Below are 20,809 nucleotides of genomic sequence, written 5' to 3' on the forward strand. Positions count from 1 at the left end.
TCACTTTAATAATTGTTTCAGTGGGCAAGGTAATGTCTGGTCTTTTTTAGTGCTTGGGTTGTTGGATGAGCTTACGGTTGACCAGGTATGTAGTGGCTATCAGAGCCCATAGACATTAACAACGTAAACAGCGGCATTGATTGCCGATGGGCGACTGACTTCATGTTTTAGTTGATTCCGTAGTATTCAACCAAAATACACATAAATCATTCTTGTCTCAAGATGGACAGCGGCATTAACCTGCTTGATGTCTATGAGCTTCGGTGACGACTTAACACCAGGTGGGCCGATATTTAAATAAAAAATATATAATTTATGAACTCTAGAATACTTTTTAGTACATTGTGATTTAAAAACTCGTCCAGTAACGATAGTTGAAAATAAAAATAAGTCTTTACCAATAAAAATAATCAAAACGTATGTACCTTTGTAAATTCCATTTTCTACTACCGCTCTTGATCGGAATCTGTCAAACGCATAGTTCCTTCAACAATGGAGTTATTAATTGGAGTGCACCCCGGGGTGCGCCGTACTTTGAAAATTATTAGATTCCAACGTAACGTGCCTAGTTCGTGTATTAAATGCGCTTCAATGTGTTTCTAAGCTTGATTAAATTCTACGATAAATCACAGATTAATCATATTCTACTGTGTCTTATACCTTTAAATAAGCAATTCTTCTAATCTGATTCTCGGAAACGGCTCCAACGATTTTCATAAAAAAAGTATACAGGGGATTTTGTTGGCGATAAATCGATCTAGCTACGATTTATTTTCAGAAAATGTTGTTTTATTCGTGTTTTCAATAATCAACTTTATCGATAATCAACTTTATGACTCTTCCCGACATCTATTGGCGAATAACAATACTATTTTTCTTAATTGAGAGAAACTAACTGCTTTAAAGACACAACAAGATGGCGTTACAACAAAAAAATCATCATCTAGTTTCATTTATTTAATTACCATAACCCAAATCAAAAGTACGAGTATCAATCTCCCTATGGGCGCACTGAAACTTAACGGTCTCAAAGTACCGTGACAAGATATTGGGGCTTGTACTCCATACAGCTTACCCGCCTAGATACGGTTCGAGTGGTATCTCAATGTAGCAACCTAAAGCAACAACCCTGAAGAGACTCGTTCAATCCCTGGAATCAAATCCGATTAAGCGCTCGTGATACATCCTCCGACGAAGGGTTTCACAAAAAATATGGAAATCTAGTGAAAGGAAAGACAAATTCAGCTCATTCTCAATCTGAAGACTCGATACTTAATACATAATGATACTAATAGCTCGATAGTGGTTTTTTATTTATTTATTGCATACGACGTAGACGAGCTCATAGCCCACCTGGTTTTAAGTGGTCACCGGAGCCCATAGACATCTACAACGTAAATGCCGCCGCCCACCTTGAGATATGAGTTCTAAGGTCTCAGTATAGTAACAACGGCTGCCTCACCCTTCAAACCGAAACGAATTACTGCTTTACGGCAGAAATAGGCAGGGCGGTGGTAGGTACCCGTGTGGATTCATAAGAGGTTCTACCACCAGTAAAAATGTAAATTATTATAATTTTGGGAGTTTTATTTTTATTTTTATTACACATTGTTATTCTTTCACCATGGAAGTCAATCGTGAAAATTTGTTGAGTACTTATTTCATTAGAATAATTGGTACCCGCCTGCGGGATCCGAACACCGGTGCATCTCTAGATACGAATTCACCCGACGTCTTATTCTTTAGGCCACGACGACTTCAAAGATTACCTTTTATTTGTCAGTAAATTTGAATTATGTAATTTTTTACTTACCTAATTAAATTAATTCTTAATTTAATCATCTCCATATTCTGTACAATGGTTGAGATTTTTTAATATTTGGCATTTAAATTAGCTATATCATGTAATTTCCTATAAGAGAATAGATAAATAATAATAGATTATAAGACCATGGATATCTGATCGATATTAGAGTTGTCGTATCTCTAAGTAGGTTCTTTTCAGTACACGAATAACTTAAATTTTAAATATCTCGAGAACGCGTTGTGAATATTTAATGTCATTTTGACTTCGTTTAGCCGTTGTCAAATGTAATTAACATTCCGCCTGTGAAAATAAAAACTTAATTTATTCTCAAAGCAGTTGTGAAATGTTGATAGCTCCATTCATTAAATTTAATATTGACTTGAAAATTTATAATCAATCTTGCGGCTAACTTGTCTCGTTAATATTTAAATAACGGTCCTACATTGTTACTGTTTGGTGGTAATCAATTTAATTTTTTTTACAAAAAAAGTATGTATTTCGGTCCTGCATTGTCATAGTGAATTTTGATTATCTCCAGTCGAGATTTTTTTTTCATTCGTTTTATTTTCTTCATTTTTGTTCATTAGTTGCATTAGTTGCATTAGTTGTTATGTTGAAACATAATGAGCGTCAAAACAAAATACATTTTTGTTATTTTTTTATTAATTATATACAGTAAGCCACACATGACTTATTTTCATAGAAGAACATAAATTGAAAATTCGTTTGAACTTCATATTTCGAATCTATATCATCATGAACCGAAAAATGACAAAAGTTTTATTGGACAAATCTAATGTTGTGACGGACTTATTTTTCTAAAACAATTTATATATACCCTTCGCCCTTCGGGGCGGGGACGTGCCGTTGCTTAATGTACTAAGTTTTATTAGTTACAGCTGTTTCAACAACAATAGCCTTCAAATGAAACAAAACAATAAACTTTCATAGCCATAAATTAGAATATTTTCAATAATTATGGTAGCTGGAGAAATCGGAAACCCATTAATCGTTTTTCGTCACCGAAATAATACATCTAGGTTTATTTTAGGAGGAATTTTCAAATGAAATATATAAAAAAAAGATGTTTCAAATTAGCTAATAATTTCCATTAAATAAAAAGTATGTTAGTCACACATTTTATTGTTATTATACTGTATTTATTAGTAACTGCTGCAAAAAGGTTAACGTTAAGAACTCGATCTCACAAGAGACCATCACAGACACAGAACCCGATATAATCTGTGACAAATAAAAATACCGCGAAAAACCAAACATATGGAAAACCGTTAATTAAAATTTAAATAAATTAATCGTGAAATCAGTAGCGTTATGTGACTAAAAGTAAGCTACAGAATCTCGAATATAGTTAGATGATATAGAACAGCCGCCAAGAGAACTGGAGTCTGCATCTAATAATCGAAGCTGTTGAACAAATCAATAGGTACACATATTTTCCTAATTTCTCATCTAATGAACCCCTTAAATATACATACCACATAAAATTTATTTTAAATAACAAACACGGGGCTGTAGACTGGTACCAGTGGTCACTCCAGCTATTAATAAAAACTAGTGGTCCCGAAGTAGTGGAAATTCGGCTATAATGAATTGAAATTTTATTTATAAATATTATTATGGTTATATTGTCAAACACTATTACTCGTAGACTCCTTTAATATAATCACAGATTTCGCCAAAACTACACTATAGATAAATAATGCTTAAGACAAACAATATTCATTTATTCTTTTTTTTAGGGAATTTTATGACGTGGTAACTTAGACCTTTAGGTCATGTCTTATTTTAATTTATATTCTTATTTTTGTGAAAAATGATAATATGGAGTGAAATGAAATGAAATGAGATGAAATGATATGGGATGAAATTTAATCTCAGTAAAATGGTGGTCATTTACTGAGATTTTTTCAGTGGAGTTTTTGGAGGATCCCGAGTAGTGACGTCCAGCGGCTTTGTTTCATTTTCCCACATTTGTGCACTTACACAGATATTAAACAGTTAATAAACCACCCTTATTACACATTTAAACCTGAAGAACCACTAAATAGACAAAATAAAACAAATCACACAACTTCACTCCTCGCGTTCCCGCCAAAAAGTCCCAATCATTTATTCTCAATTTGACCACAGAATTTCAACAATAACAAAAGTTTGACAATAAACACAGAGTATATGTGTGTGTAGATGTGTTGTGTCAAATACATAACGTTTCTTTTATTGATTTAATGAATTTTTTATGCAAAATAAAAATAAGAAATTAACATTCTGCACTCCTTCTCTATATTCTATCTATAAGTTCATACTCTTCCGTCCGCGCAATTTTCGTAAAAAGGGGTAAAAAGTTTTTGCTTCACGTATTAATATTATATAGATAATACGAATGGGCCTCCTCGGATTCCAGCTATTGCTTCTTCTACCCATAACCTATATTCTAACTTAAACACTGCTGGTAATAGCAAAGCTTATGCATTCCTTGAGACAGTCATTGTACAAATGAATATGCAATTTCGAAAAGGGCACATGTCGCATATTTTGTCAAATACGTTTTTTCATATACATGTATTTTTGAGGCTTACCTACACCCATTTTATAGTAATTCCAGTAATTTTCAATTGCTTATTAACACTAAAATATATCTCAAAAGTTAATATTTTAAATTTTACACTGCTTTAGAAAATAATCAATTTTTGTTTCATTTCCTGAACATTTTAAATTGTCAGAGATGTGCCTTTTTCGAAATTGCATATTCAAATGCAGTGGTGAATCAAATGGTTTGGTGTGTTTGAGCTACGATAATCGCTCACGTACTCCATTGAAAACAAAAGCAAAGGATATAAAATATTCAACGAAACTGTGTTGAACGAGTTCCCGGAATATTCTTTGAAACAGAACAAAATTTATTCCTACGAAAACAAGGCTTTTATATAGGCTGTTGATATTTCAATACCTGCTGCTCGAGTTCGGGTGAGTTCGAAAAGCAGTGCTGCCACATTATAAATCGAATAATCTGAATCAAAAGGTCAAAAAATATGTATATAATCTGTATGGGAACAATAACAATATTACTAGGTAAACTGGAAAAATAAAGACTATCATAAATAAAATATATTTATTACTTTTCCTACATATTTTTATTCGTTTTGGAAATCAAATGGTTATCTATGTTAAACTTATAACATGAGCACTTATATAACTTATAACATGCGCATTATTGAGTAATTGTTTGGTTAAAATAAGTCCCTGCATCGTTTCAGGACCAAAACGGTCTCTTGTTTTAGTTTTAATCAAGTTTATTGCAGAAAATATTCTTTCAACCGCAGCACTGGAGTGGGGAAAGCATAATAATGCAGAAACTAGTTCGTTAAGAGTCGGATATAACAAATTTCCATCACTGTTTTCTTAAGTTAGTTAAGTTAAGTCTTCGTAAGTTAAGCCAAATCGTGGTTAAAAATCTGATACAAATAAATCTGTATCATATGGCAACACTGTCGAAAAGTTTTACACAGTAATAATATTCGTGGTCCTGCATACCCCTGAGGAATATAAATGGCTATTAAAAAGCCATAGAATAACTATTATAATTAAAAAAATATTTGAATTTGACACTTGGATTGTAATGGATTATGAATTAAGACATAATAAAACTGATCTAAAATGCTTTGTTTTTCGTTTGCAAAATTACAAATATATTATTACATTTATTGTTACAGTAAAGTAAATTATATTATTTATGTATTGAAGGCTTAAAACCCACTAGATTTAAATCGAATTGAACGACTATTTCGAGTTTCCGGAGGTCTCAATTAACCTGTTCGCTCGGAAAGCCAAGCCGGGAATTAACTGTCGACTGATTTCACAGGGCCGTCACGATAAGCCCCGAGCTTAGAGCTTAATGATTTTTAATTTTTAATCTATAACCCTCTTTTGTCTTGGATTACTGTTCACTTTTTGAAAGGGATTTATGTTCGAACCTCACAGAAGTGTTTTGGGTTTGCCGTTTGTATTTTGCTTTAAGTGTGATTCTTGGTGATTTAAGAAAACGTTGATTAAAAGAATAACATAATGTGCTTACACCGGGTATTCTGATTTAATAGAACATCTTAAGTATATATTTATCTCTTTCTCACATTAAATCAAATTTAAGTTAAGGCCTCTACACGACAGAGAAGTCTAGGTTTTTCTAAGTCGCACCGCAAGGGACATAACGACTAGGCGTATTAGACCTCATCTCATACTTACGACGTTTAGGTCTTAAGGGTTTCTTTTTCTTTCTTTTTTTGGAAATTGTTTGAACAACGCTACATATGCCTGTGTAACCACAGTATTCAAGATTTATTTATTCAAACAGAAATCTCATTAGAAGCTGTAAGAGCTTATTTGTATTTGTGAAAAATAAAAAAACTAACTGAAGTTGCTTGCGTAGTTTTATATATTGCCCTGTAATCAAATATCTTTGCTCAAAAGTTGTTATTCATAGAAGACAGAGTATCGTGTATGTCAGCAAAAGATCCGAGGAAGACAGATAGGCACGTTTGAGTACATCGGTAGCCTAGATTGAATAAGATGAACTTGCCACACCTTTGTAACGTAAAAGAAAGAAAAATTATGCATTTAAGCCTTTGAGAATGATTTTCGTATCGAAATAAAATAGGGCACCATAATAAATAAATACTTCATGGGAGGTTTCTCTTAGAGCACCGAAGTGACAATCGTATCAAGCTACTCAGTGAAACAATTTACCTCGAAAAAGAGCAACTACGTATAGGCGTTACCTATAGAATGGATTAATGAAATAAAAGCCTCAAGATCTTTCCTGATATATTATGTTATATCAATTTAAGCCTCAAAGGAAAGTTCAGTAAGGTTCTAGTGCAAACAAAATCGCGTGTAGACTTTATAATGCGAACAAGGGAATACGAAAGTTGGAATTTCAAAACGAACGAAAAGTAAATAATCGAAGGCGAAATAAAAGTGAGAAAAGTGTAGTGGAATGTTAAAGAACTGCGTATAGTAAAATATTGAGATTATAAGTGAATGTATGTGAGACGGTGTTTTGTGCTCCGTGAATTTTGACTGTGTAAGACATAAATAATATATTTTGGATGAAATCATTATATTACCTTTATCTGGGACCCCCTTCTCATAAAGTTAAGTTGTGCACGCGAATCGTTTCGACAAATTTTAATATTTGTATTTCATGTTAAATATTTTATATATTATAGTAAATATTTTATATATTCGGCTATCCTGGCAAAGTTATTGATATAACCTATTGTTTTTACATTTTATTAGTTACTTGCAATAATCTTATTGGATGATTTCTTTGAAATCGATTCTTCTAACCGTTTTCCCAGATGAATAGCTGGACATACTATTATCGATTATCAAATCAAAATCATCCATGAACATGTAGCGTCCTTTGAGCGAGATGAAACCAAATCATTGTCATAGAAAAATATACGATGGCGGTATGAGATGAAAACCCTACTAAGTTCCAATTTACGTTCGTCTCTAGAAAAAAAGTGTGTGTGTCCGCTCCGACGCACGACTGGAGTTTACTGGATATAAATATAAATTTGTGTCAGTTGAATACAGTAAAATATGGAAGTTACGTATTCTAGTGAGAATGATCCGGGAGTTGCGGAACACGTGGATGCGGTAATTAAGTAAGTCTATATAATTCACTTTTACAATTAATATATAAGTTGTCCATTCACTGATAGAAGGAATTGTTTATATTTAATAAGCTTTATTAATAAATGATTTGTAGCGGGTTATATTCGGGTATCAACCCACTAACAGTTGATATGTTCAGGAATCGAACCCGAACGGCGTCCGGCCACAAGCAAAACGATGTCGGTAAATTAAACGAAACAATACGAGAAATAGTTCTATATTACGACAACACGATACACTACAGATTATTAACAAATTAACGAGACACAAAACAAACGACTAACAAATATATGAAAATACAATAATGAGAGAAACGCGCGATCAGTACGAGGCTTTGTGGCGGACTGCCGGCGCAGCAGCCCGGCGTCACCTGCGATAACGCGGCCGCGCGTTGGCTCCTGATTGGCGCGCGCACGCATCACGCAATCAGGAGCCAATCAGGCGCATAACGCATTTCGTGTGACATGCTATACTCTCTAGTACGATTTTGGTCCCCATAATTTTCATACCCCGGGCCTATATATGTAAATCGATTCTTAAGGAGTAAACTCCAAAAATCTGATTTACGTGGTTGAAAATTCTGAACTAGTTTCGCTCATTAACTGGATACCCACGATATTAATATTTGTTAAAAAAAATCAACTAAGCCGAATTGATTAAGCTTCTTAGCTTTTGCCATTCAACAGCTCCGAGATAGAATTTTGGTACCGAAAATATTACACACGAAACAAAAATAAATACATCTCGACCTTGGATACTAAATAACTTTGACAAAAACAGGAACTCCGACTAGGAATCGAACTGGAACCACGCGATACAGTTGTTAAGGTCATTAGAGTAACAAGACCCAGAGGCTTATAAAAATATACGGAGAAGAAGAAAACTAGTTATGTTTTTTTCAATATACGTTACGTGCAGTTTGAGTAGAACAAACAATAAAATATTATAGTTAAATACCCTTGTGTTGACTATTTATGTATGTATAAGTGTCTTAACAAAATTGACATTAAGCAATTACTTTATTTACGCCAACAGATATATAAAATTAATGGTTAAACGATAACAGTGAAAAACAAAACAAAATGTTGTTGTCGTGTTAGCAATGTTAGATAAAGTGATAGATAACACTTAAATAAAATAGCACTTAAGTAATAAAATAACCATTAATGTCATGTAGGTAACTATTGAAGTTAACGAAGAAATCGAAAAGTATGCTTACTTATTATGATCATCAGCCCATAGTCATCCTGCTGAACGTTGCTGGACAGAGGCCACTCCCAATTTACACCAACGAGTGGGGTCTTCAGCTCTCCTTATCCAGTTCTTGTCAGCCACCCATTGCGATTCATCGTTCCACCAGTATAGCGATAAGGAAATCGTAAATAATACTTTTCATAAGCTTTTTTTAAGAGAAATTACTTTATGGTAGCCTTTGGATCAATGAAAGCAAAGATATAAGACTGAAGGCTTGCAAATCGTTTTTTTTGATTGCTTAAATGGGTGGACGAGCTCACAGCCCACCGACTGTTTTAAGTGGTTACTGCAACCCATAGACATCTACGACGTAATTGCGCCATCTACCTTTTTTTTTGTCAGAAGGAAATCACCGGACTTCCTCCCTCCACTGGGGATGGAGGGCGGGGCATGTCGGAGTTGAACCGACTAAAACCTCCTGTCGCTCAACAACCAGCATCCAAACCTCGCATGAGACAGAACTCATGCAAAGGCAACGGGGGGAAAGTGAAGCGTTTAGTGCGGAGCACATCTCTCCCATCACCCTCCCCCTCGGGACGCTGGACTGGCGGTCGTCGGCGCCACGACCACCAGCCCTCTCGGTCAGCAAAACGCGCCACCTACCTTGAGATATAAGTCCTAAGATCTCCGTATAGTTACAACGGCTGCCCCACTCTACAAACCGAAACGCATTAATGCTTCACAGCAGAAATAGGCAGGGTGGTGGTGGTAGGTGGTAGTAGTGCGGACTCACAAGAGCTCCTACCAGCAGTATCGTCTGGTAGAAAGCGGTCATCGTAATGCAAGAGATACACACCCACACCGCATACATTATTGCTACTCTTTTGGCTGAATCCCAGCTCGCCATTCGTCTTGGTGAAGCTGGAAAGGTCTTCGAGCCCCCACCTATCCTATCCTCCCAAAAAAGCAAAAAATATATGCATATAAAATAAAGACAAGGCATTAATTAAATTAATTTCACGTCGAAATTTATATTAATATTCTAAAAATGGTACAAAATGAGATGAACATTTTAATTTGGAAATGCATGTGTTGTAGATTTAAATTAAATAAAAAAAAACACTTTCACCTAAACATATTTTTTTTTTTGTATTTACTCATAGACCATCGTGCACTGCTTTTAAAGAGGTTTTTTTTATTGCCCTTGTAGGCAGACGAACATATGGCCCACCTGATGGTGAGTGGTTACCGTCGCCCGTGGACTTCAGCAATGCCAGGGGCAAAGCCAAGCCGCTGCCTATCGTTAAGTACTCTCCACAAGCCTCGTTTGAAGAAGGATATGTCATAGCGCGATTCTCAGATCACAAGCAAACTCATGCACTAGTTGATTGAGTTCGTATTACGTTTAAAAAATCATCTACGTTTTTTAATCAGCTAAAATAATTAGTGGTAGTTATCATACTACATAGGTATATGTATAATAATAATAATATACTCTATTCTTCCACTTAATTAGCAATGCAATCATTTCGTTGATTTGAACAAAATTATGTATACACTGTAGGCACTGAAGTAAATATTTGTAGGTTATTGGCCGTGCAGGCATACTAGCATACGGCCCACCTGATGGTGGAAGTAGTTACCTTCGCTAATGGACGCTAGGAATACCAGGGACAGAGCCAAGCCGCTGCCTACCGTAGGTACAGCGATTATTAACAAGTATGAACGGACAAAACATTATCCAACTTCTCCCACAAATAAAAAAACTGAAAAAAAGGTGTTCAAGTTGACATTTAATTTTATTTATGACGCACAATTTGAAAAGGTTAAGATAAAAAATAAAAACTGTTTGGTTTTTCGTTCTTCGAAGCTGAAGAGAATTCTTCATTAATTAAGCCGCGTCCAATATCTACGTTAGCTAAAAAATCGCTCATAACAAATCTTATCTATTAGACAATTTCAGTGAAGTCAATTATCGTTCTTATCATTTTTTAGTCATAGTATTTTCGATTTTAATTGCTATCTACTAAATTTTCTAAAGTATTTTCGATGTTTTGTTTTGTTTTTAATTAGTGAAAACAGAGTACACAGTAACACTATTATGTTTCAATGGATAACAATAATCTTAATATTAGAAAGAAAAAAATCGTTTTTTCGCTCGACCAAGATCAAGGGAGTTATTTTCGGAGCCCGTTGACGTCACAAAGAGAATTCTCCCACGCAAATTGAGATATGGGGTTGAAGCTTCAGTTGTATTGAATAACAGCTGGCCCAATCTCTAAACTGAAACGTATGGCTTCCTCGCAACAGAAAGGGGCGGGGGTACCTTCCACTAGGGCCATTAGGTGGTCCGATTTTGGGACTTCGTTCTTTGTATAGGCTCCGGAATTCATGACTCTGATAAGTGATCAACACGTGGGGCGTATACTCATCTACCCTACTAGTAAGCTACTTAGCTTCTGATGAGTATTTTTTTGTTTAGGCTCGAGACAGGCGCACGCCTGATAAAGGCTCAGGCAGGTTTCCTTAGACGTCGTTTGAAGAAAAACACGGGTCAATTTCATAAAGATTTCACGTACGTATATATGCTAACCTTTTATAACTGGCCACACTGAATACGACAGGTAGGATCTTATATAAATAAGAGTAAGAGTTTTCTTCAATAATTCAATGACAAGCTAAGTCAGTATTGAGTGTACGTCAGATTTTTATATAATATCCGAAGATATCAATGGACAAATTGTATCTGTTTAAGTCTATTGTAACTGAAGTCGTCGTGGCCTAAAGGATAAGACGTCCGGTGCATTCGTGTTGAAGCGATGCGACGCTGTTCGAATCCCGCAGGCGGGTACCAATTTTTCTATGAAATACGTACTCAACAAATGTTAACGATTGACTTCCACGGTGAAGGAATAACATCGTGTAATAAAAATCAAACCCGCAAAAATATAATTTGCGTAATTACTGGTGGTAGGGTGGTAGGACCTCTTGTGAGTCCGCGCGGGTGGGTACCACCACCCTGCCTATTTCTGCCGTGAAGCAGTAATGCGTTTCGGTTTGAAGGGTGGGGCAGCCGTTGTAACTATACTTGAGACCTTAGAACCTGTATCTCAAGATGGGTGGCGCATTTACGTTCTAGATGTCTATGGGCTCCAGTAACCACTTAACACCAGGTGGGCTGTGAGCTCGTCCACCCATCTAAGCAATAAAAAATAAAAACTTCGTTCATCCACAGTGCGTTTCCAGATATATTTTTTGCCGCGTACCATCTGGTTTGGAATGAGAAGTGCATTAAAAAACAAAAAAGTTTCGATCAACATCTTAAGAAACTTTCGTTATCCAACTGGCCTAATACAGAAAGCAGTTATCCTCGATACTGTACGCATTGTGAGGAGGTTTCTCACTCTGGAGTCCTAACCACTGGTGGCTTGTGTCGTAAACACCGCCATCAGCGAATATCTATTTTTACGTAGTGTTTTTTAAAAATTGTATATTTAATCTTTTTTAAAAAAAATTGTGTAATTAATAAGTATTTAAATAAATATAGTATAATAATACTAAAATCATTTATTTATCATTTATTACATAATGTTATCACTTCATGGTGGGAATCGTTCTTGAACATTTGGGTAGTACGTATTTTATTATATTTAAAGCTTAGTACGTATTTTATTTAAAAAAATGGTAAATGCCCGCCGGATTTGAACATCAGCACATTCGCATCGTTCGATACGAATGTACCAGACTTCTTTTTCTTTAGGCTACGACGACTTCTTCTTCAAATCTATAAAAAATCTACATACAGTAACTAAGCACTTTTTTACTGGTAGATACCACCACCCTGCCTATTTCTTCCGTGAAACAGTAATGCGTTTCGGTTTGAAGAGTGGGGCAGCCGTTGTAACTATACTGAGACCTTAGAACTTATATGTCAAGGTGGGTGGCGCATTTCCGTTGTAGATGTGCTACCAGTGACCAAAAACTGTAGCTAACGTACAAGACAGCTATATTGTATCACTATATTGTAAACACAAAAGCTTAATTCGACTTTATAAACTTTAGAATATGCTTTAAGCCTAATTACTTTGTTAATTTTTTACTGCTATCACATTATTTATTTGATTACGAAGTTGATGATTTATTACTATTTAAGTTAACGCAGTGAATATAACAAATAGTGTTAAATATTTCTTACTCGACCTCATTTTGAAGCACGTTCTATGATCACGAATTGCCAGTAGAAGTGAATGATAAAAACACTTTTTATGAACTATAGCATTACATTCATATGTATATATTGTAAATTTTGTACAGTTCTATTCAGAACTAGGTTTTTGGAGTTTATTTATTTATTTGATTATTTAACTTTATTTAGAAGAGTACACGAAGTAATTGTTGGACTTTGGGCTTAAAGGTCAAAGCTCAAAGCTCAAAGATACGAGTCAACCAAAGGTAGTATAGAGAGTACAATAGCAGATGCATTTGTTTTATTAAAAAAATATTACAATAAAATATTAAATACAAAACACACACAATGTACATACACACACACATAAAATACTACACCGCATATTTTACAATAAAATAAATTAATATACAATTCACACCTATATATCCATATACTCGTACGTATTATTTACACATTTATACAAAACTAGCTGACCCGGCAGACTTCGTAGTGCCTCAATCGATAAATAAAAGACCTGAACTTTTATATAGAATAAACTTAAAACAAACAAAAGGAATCCGTCCGACGGGGGACACGTCAAAGGGAAAACAAAATTGTTATTTTTATTTAATTCCGAGAATTTTCATATTTTTATACCTTTTAAACCTTCTCTGGACTTCCACAAATAATTCAAGACCAAAATTAGCCAAATCGGTCAAGCCGTTTTCATGTTATGTCGTGACAACGGAAAACGGGTTTCATTTTTATATATATAGATATATTACGTATTTATCAATTTATTCCATAAGATCGATTTAAAGCCCCCGGTATGACAATTGAATTTTGATAGGTGATAAAATGTAGAGATGATAAAATATACTTTAATGTTTTTCCATTATATATAAAATAATTTATAATCGCTTAACAATTAATTATTAATTATAATGTTTTATTATATAAATTTTTTTCGCTCCTCTATTGTTAAACGTAATAAGTAAATGGTTTACTTGACATTTTATTTCACTAAATACTATTGTGTAACTGATTTAACATTTAATGTAACATTAATTCATGAAAACAAAATACATATTTTATCGTATCTATAATAGATATATATATACTTCTATACTAATATTATAAAGAGGAAAGATTTGTTTGTTTGTTTGTATTGAATAGGATCCGAAATTACTGAACCGATTTGAAAAATTCTTTGACTATTTGGAAGCTACACTATTCCCGAGTGACATAGGCTAAAATATTTTTTGAAAAAAATTAGTGATCCTTACTAAAACTCCAATAATGTAAGCCAAGGTATAAAAAAATTACCTAAAATATTCTTTAGATCGCGTGACCTGCGAAAAGTATTGATGATAGAATAACATAATGTACTACGACTACAAAGTCGTACAAAGAACACATTATTATTTACAAAAAGTGTCGCGGCAGCATATGTCTAACTATTATAGTTATGCCGCAATAAGTGTTATGTTATTAAAAAACATAAAACAACGTCAAATATCGTTGAAATGTTTGTTAAGGACCCGAGCGGAGCCGGAGGGGCCGCTAGTAAATTAATAAAAGTCTAAATATGCAGAATTATATGAGATGCATTAAAGAACCCCTCTGCCTAGTGCAATATCAATTGCAGACTAATGAAATTTCCATAATTGCTTAACTACAGAATTAGCACGGGATATACCGTGAAAGTGCAGTCATTTGCTGTAAGCATGCACAGTATTATCTCTATTCTGTTTTGTTGTTATAGCAGTAAATAAGTATCATTTGATTGGGTACACTAAAAAGTCTATATATTTTTTTTAAAGTATCATAAACTTCAAATTGTGGGACCGTAGTGTTACGACATAAATCATCGTAAATAAAAGTAGTCCGCTCACAATTTTCTGTATTTTATTTTCATTCATCATTCTGTATAACATCATTTTATGACATCTTTTTCTTATCCAAATATATAAAAAAAACACTCATTCGTATTTCTCAAATTTAGGTTTCATTTACATTTGTTTAAGTTTTGTATTTTATAAATTTACTTATGTAAAATAGTCCACTTTCTTGTCCTCGTATACATTGTAGTATTAACGCCTATTCAATTATTGAACCCAAAATTAATTCAAATTTATTGGTAGCATTATCGATTAGCCTCCATGGATGTTCTTATTACAAAAATTGGTGCCTCTTAAATTTCTTATGCAACTTTGTTAGTTAATTGGTGAAGAAACGAATGAAAATGTGGTGAGACGAAATGAAAATGTTGGTATGAGGGTGTTAACTATAAACGTGAAAGGATATAGAGGAAGAGATAGACCTAAGAAGAAGTGGATGGATTGCGTGAAAGACGATATGGGTAAGAGGGGAGTGAGCGAAGAAATGGTATATGATAGAAGAGTATGGAAGGAGAAAACATGTTGCGCCGAACCCAGGTGACTGGGAGAACGGCAGGATTCGACTTTGTTAGTTAGATTTAGATTGGCGGGAGGCTTTATTCACGATGTAATGTGTGTATGTGTTAAGGTACATCTAGTAGGCCGAGAACTCTTTCACGCATCGAACAGAAAAAACAGAAAAACACTTTTTTATCTGAAGTATCGAGATCATATTTTTGCATGTTACGTATCCACTTGTTACGCGATCAACAAGATAATTATAAAAACTGTGCTCTCGACTTTTCCACGGATAAATTGCTCTAAATATTCCAAATAAAAGTCTAAAGACATAATTTTAGGTGACTTCAACAATTTTCGACAACACTGTTTGACTTGAGATAGATATTATCAAATCCTTAATGCGGCTACACGAAATAAAACTATTTTATGATTATGATACATCACTCGTTTTTTTATTGTACAATACGACTCGGTCATAAACTATTATGTATATGTATTTCTTAAGCAAATCGTTTCAATGTCATGATTTTCGAGTTTTAAGTCTTCAGTAAACACACGCTTTCAAAGATGTAGGCTTAAGCGATTAAGCTAATCATTATCGACACGCATGCCTGTAACAAAATATGAACGCAGCAGTCTAAGTCGACCAACTGCGAGTACTCGGGAATTCCATTCACGTATCTACAAGTCATCTACCTATGAATACTAGAGAATTTGCATATCATACAGATAAGTTTATTAAAACACAAACATACGTACCTAATACCAAAATCGCTATTACCACTGTTAATGATAAAACTTTAGATCTATTTCAACCATTGTCCAATGCTTCAGTCGGCATAAAAGATCAAGTTTACAGCTTTTCATATTCTACCGTCGTTACTTGAGAATTTAAGACTAAGGAATTAGGTGGCTAGGCTGGAGATCTAGTTACTACTGAAGGCGATTGAAATATCCAGTCCGCACGAAGCTGGAATAACCTTTAGGCTACCATCGAATAGGCAGGGAAAAGCAACTTAAGAAGTTAGATGAGATGTAAGTATCGTTTTTTGTTTATTTAAGAAAGTCCAAACTTTTTTATTTATATCTTATAACTTCGTTTTGGAGTAAATCGGTATTACCCACGCCTCCCAATTAGTTGCCACACTGATTATTATCACGGAGATACGTTGACTTTTGTGTGTACTATCGTAAACTTCACGTAAGCGAGTCTTATCGGTTTTACACCGGTCTACAAGCGCGACAAATAACATAATACTCGAAACATAACTTTTTTAAGGTACAGCGTTGATTTTAGTATTTCTTTCGGTTTTGGTGAGTCGCACATACTCGATATTATTCAATGGACCAATGACTGTGACCGCAAAAACTGTATAGCATTCGACACGTTGGAAATAGTGTAATGACAATAAAAACGCGAGATTAAATCGTGAAACTAGTTTTAAATAAACCATAATTTCTCGAGCAAAATTCTAAATCTATTTTGTTACGCAAAAATAAAAACACAACAACATCGATTCTCCATTTTGATGATCCGATTACTGCTGTCATGTAAAAAGAGCAATTTGTAGATCGTGGAAATTTATAAACGTGCAGTGATCATCATGAGTCATTACCGCCATTAAAACTACAGGATTATACAATTACGCTAATCGATTAATACAATTAATAGTTCGTTCGAATACCTTATCAAATAACAAATAAAATAAAATACAAAAAAAAAGTGCAGTTAAAATAAATAATTAAAAATCGATTTATAACGATATTATATATTTATATCGTACACAAAACAGAAAGACTACTCTACACAACAGTGACTTATGTTGCGATGGTAAAAAAGATAATATTATAACCTCAAATAGCTCAGAACACTTTCAGACTGTGATGAACTGGGATTCGCGATCTTAGTTACTAAGTCAAACATCGACACGTCGATTTACTAATTAGTCACATATTACGTGATTTTTTATTTTAATAATAATTTAAAAAAAATACATAAACAATCTAATCTGCTGGCGGATGCCCCTCCTACTTCGTTTGGAACAATAAAGCCGCCGCAACAACTGGTAATTGAAAAACAATTAGTATTACGTACACTTAGAGATTTTTAGCGCTTAAGACACCAGAAGTTCAACTTCTTCCGTCCTTGTTTCGGGAAATGGGAACAAACCGTTTGACTTTTTAATGAGATTATTAAATGTGAACATAGCACAATCATAAGAACAGTCTTCCATAGTGCCGATACTATCTAATTATAATGATTGAGCTAGATATAATTAACGATTCCTAACAGTCTTACTAATATACTAGTGCAAGTATAAAAAACAAATTCAAAGCAGGATCCAAGCTGTTTTAAACTTCTAAATAATGTAATACATGATTGGTATTATAGTTTTTGTTTTGGACTTTTTGGAACGCAGTTCCTTATGGGACGATGCAGAGGGTTACCCTAACCGGGAAAAATGTCCGTAACCTAAGATTTTTATTAGTAATGCACACAGTGTACGACTTAACTTTATAATAACGTACAAAAAATAATATATTTTTTTATGACCACGATCTCAGAGCGTTCGTTTGCGCAATACACTAACTCTTATGCAAACAACCGTGAATGAAGTGTACCACAATAAGTTCGCACGTTACCGAATGACCGTGGGTTGTTGCCAAACCTCCAGTTTTAGTTTCTTTATACATCGAATAGAACTTAAAATTAATATTTTTATAATAAGGAACTTCGTTCCTATCCGGTGTCTCACGATATTACACATCTTTTTTATTCCACATAATGTGTGGACAACCTAACGGCCCGTCTGGTTGCCGGAATCTAGAGATATCACAACGTAAATGCCACCACCCAGGTCGAAGTTTCAAGTCTATTTTTTAAAGCCTGTCTCGCTCTTCAAATCTGAACGCATGTGTACTTAGCTGCAGAAATAGACAGGGTGGTAGTACTCAATAGAGTGGGCGCACAACGTACCATACCAATACAAATCCTAATTAGTACCTACCTAGGGGGCGTTGTAAATCGACGGCAGCCATTGATCGATATAACAATAGATTCGGAACTTCGGTTATTTTGTTTTTAAATTACAATATAATAGGTACATTAGTAGACTTTTTGGTCAATTAACTTTTCGACAGTACATTATAGGCACAATTTACATCAATCTACGCTTCTGCTTGGCATATAATGGTGTAACCTCAAAACGCTAATAGCAAAAATAGTTTTACCAATACGTAGTCGCATCAGTCTATGTAGAGCCTCTCGAAATATCAGCTAGCATCGATTTGGAGGATCCCACCACTTTCTGAAATTCTCGTACACAGATATACTTTTCACTTTGTCTTCCTGATTCAGTATAGTACAAAATAAGCAGTACTCATCTGTATCGACTCTTCTGAATTTTCTGAAGTATGTGTAATGATTTTTCCATTTAAACATATCGATGTAACGATCTGGTGTTTTTATCAGGTATGCCATTTTTTCAGCTAACGCGGCTGCTCCTAACTCCCTCGCATTCAAATAAATCCCTTCAGGCATAAACCTGAAATCCGATTTTACATTTGTATTAGAATTAATACTATGTTATCATTGTAATCATCTAATATGCACGAAGATATTATCATAAATTTTAGTTTACATGAGACATTAAATATATTATGTATGTAGCTGTTGCATTTTAATAAATAAATTTAAAACGATTAATTCTAAAAAAATAATTTAAAAATAATGAATTCTAAGAATGATTTGGTTTAAACATATCGTGCTTATAACACAGCGTGGGTTTTAATTATATGGGCTTATCGTTAAAGCGAATGAGTCAATATAATTAATCGTTTACATTATTCTGCTTATTCCATAACATTTTGAATCAAACATCTGCAAAAACAATATTAATACGTTAAATATTATTAAAATTGATTCAGTTTTAAATAAAACTAACTGTAGTATAATTTGAGGTTATATGTATTTAATGACTGCCAATTGCCTTTTATTCGAATATAGTTGATTTAAGGTAAAGGAAAGCAGATACCTACCGTGTCAAATTTAGTTAAATCATAATGCTAAAAGATATTAACATAGAATGAAAGAGGCAAGATGACTGAAGAATCGAATGAAATATAGTAATATTACATCAGTTCTCAGAAAAAATTGTCAGAACTACAATAGAAATTAAAAAAATATATATTTATTTAATGCAATTACCTGGTGTAGTTAGCACCGCCATACACTACAGGAACAGCGTCGAATTCTAAGGCATGTAATAATTTTTCTGTGACATAATCTTCACCAAATGAGTTTTCAAACGACAAGTAAAAGTAATATTTTTCTCTGATCATTTCATCACATGCCTCTTCTGTATCCCGGGAACATTTAAGGTTTCCACATCTGCCATAGATATCTAGTTCTAAATTGTGCTTTTTCAGTTCAACTTGAAGTTCATTAGCGAAATCTTCCCTTTTGCTTCTTGTGTAACAATTTGACACAAACCACGCTGCGGCCTTAGACTTAGACTTTAACTGTATTTTGAAATCTTCGCTGACCGGTTCCATGTCTTCAATTTTCATCCAGTGCATTATTTTATTCGGTCCAATAACGTTTTCGTTTTTATCTTTGACATTGAAATATCCCCATCGGACTTCCGAATCCAGTCGGAATGTCCATGTCCAATTAAAGTAACCGTCAAATCGATTTGAGCAAACTGGGTAATTGTCCGAGGATTCTATTGTAGCGAATGCGTATTTTTGATGCGGTGACCTCTTCTCAGGCAAAGCTCTTTCCGACATGCGTACCACGTCAGGTCCTGCGAAAGCTATCACGTCGAATTTTGTATAATCACCGAGTAAATTGCGGTCCGCGGTCACAAAACAATTGGTGTGTGGGCATTTTCTTTGTATAAAACCTTCCTGTCCTTTTCCCATGTAAGCAAATGGTACTCCCCGTGGAGAAGTCCACTGAAGTATGTATTTTAATTTCGATGCCTCATTTGGTTCTGTCGTTTCTTATTTTCTGGTTGCTTGAGGTGTCGTCACGACTTCAATATTTTTTATTTCATAATTTTCGGTAATAATTTTATAACCGTTTAAAAATTGCTCCTGGATAGTCACGTCCTTGAATGTTTTTAGAAATAATAACAAGATCACCACAAAAAATAAGAATAAAAAGAATGTTTTTTTATTTAATATATTCCTCATTTTACGTTAACTATAAATCGATTTGCTGGCTAGCTGTATTGGCCGCTGAATCAACACTGAGTTTCTTTCATGAACGCACGATACAATATCAGGATATGAGTTTATCTAATCTGTTTATTAGGCACACGAGTAAGTATCGGTGCTTCGCAAACGGCTCAATATGAAAAAAAATAGGTTCACGAAAATGAAATTAGTAAAATATATTTTTACAATTATTAATTAATGTGATTATCAAAATGGACTTAAACATCAAAACAAATTATACAGTACATTAAATTCGAAAATTTTATAATAAAACTGAAGTTTTCTCACATATAAAGACAAAGTTCACTTGACATAGCTAAT

At 34.1% G+C, this 20,809-nt stretch overlaps 1 protein-coding gene across 1 annotated transcript; it reads right to left on the reverse strand.

The window, feature by feature from the left end:
* Window positions 1-936: 936 nt before the first annotated feature.
* On the reverse strand, window positions 937-20,588 carry LOC110386304 (alpha-(1,3)-fucosyltransferase C-like). Its single transcript, XM_062673413.1, has 5 exons — window positions 19,476-20,588; window positions 10,342-18,813; window positions 8,724-8,934; window positions 1,814-1,912; window positions 937-1,150 (listed from the first exon to the last, which is right to left on the reverse strand). Exons 1-2 carry the CDS (start codon window positions 20,189-20,191, stop codon window positions 18,546-18,548), a joined length of 984 nt encoding a protein of 327 aa, XP_062529397.1. The 5' UTR covers window positions 20,192-20,588; the 3' UTR covers window positions 937-1,150; window positions 1,814-1,912; window positions 8,724-8,934; window positions 10,342-18,545.
* Window positions 20,589-20,809: the final 221 nt, after the last annotated feature.

The sequence above is a fragment of the Bombyx mori genome, chromosome 17, assembly GCF_030269925.1.
Source record: "Bombyx mori chromosome 17, ASM3026992v2".
Classification (NCBI taxonomy): domain Eukaryota; kingdom Metazoa; phylum Arthropoda; class Insecta; order Lepidoptera; family Bombycidae; genus Bombyx; species Bombyx mori.

Excerpts from the sequence above, each read along its gene's own strand:
- LOC110386304 (XM_062673413.1), bottom strand. The coding sequence starts at position 20,191 with ATGGGAAAAGGACAGGAAGGTTTTATACAAAGAAAATGCCCACACACC. Across the intron at positions 18,814-19,475 it reads GGCGGTGCTAACTACACCAG|GTTTATGCCTGAAGGGATTT; the intron begins GTAATTGCATTA and ends ATCGGATTTCAG.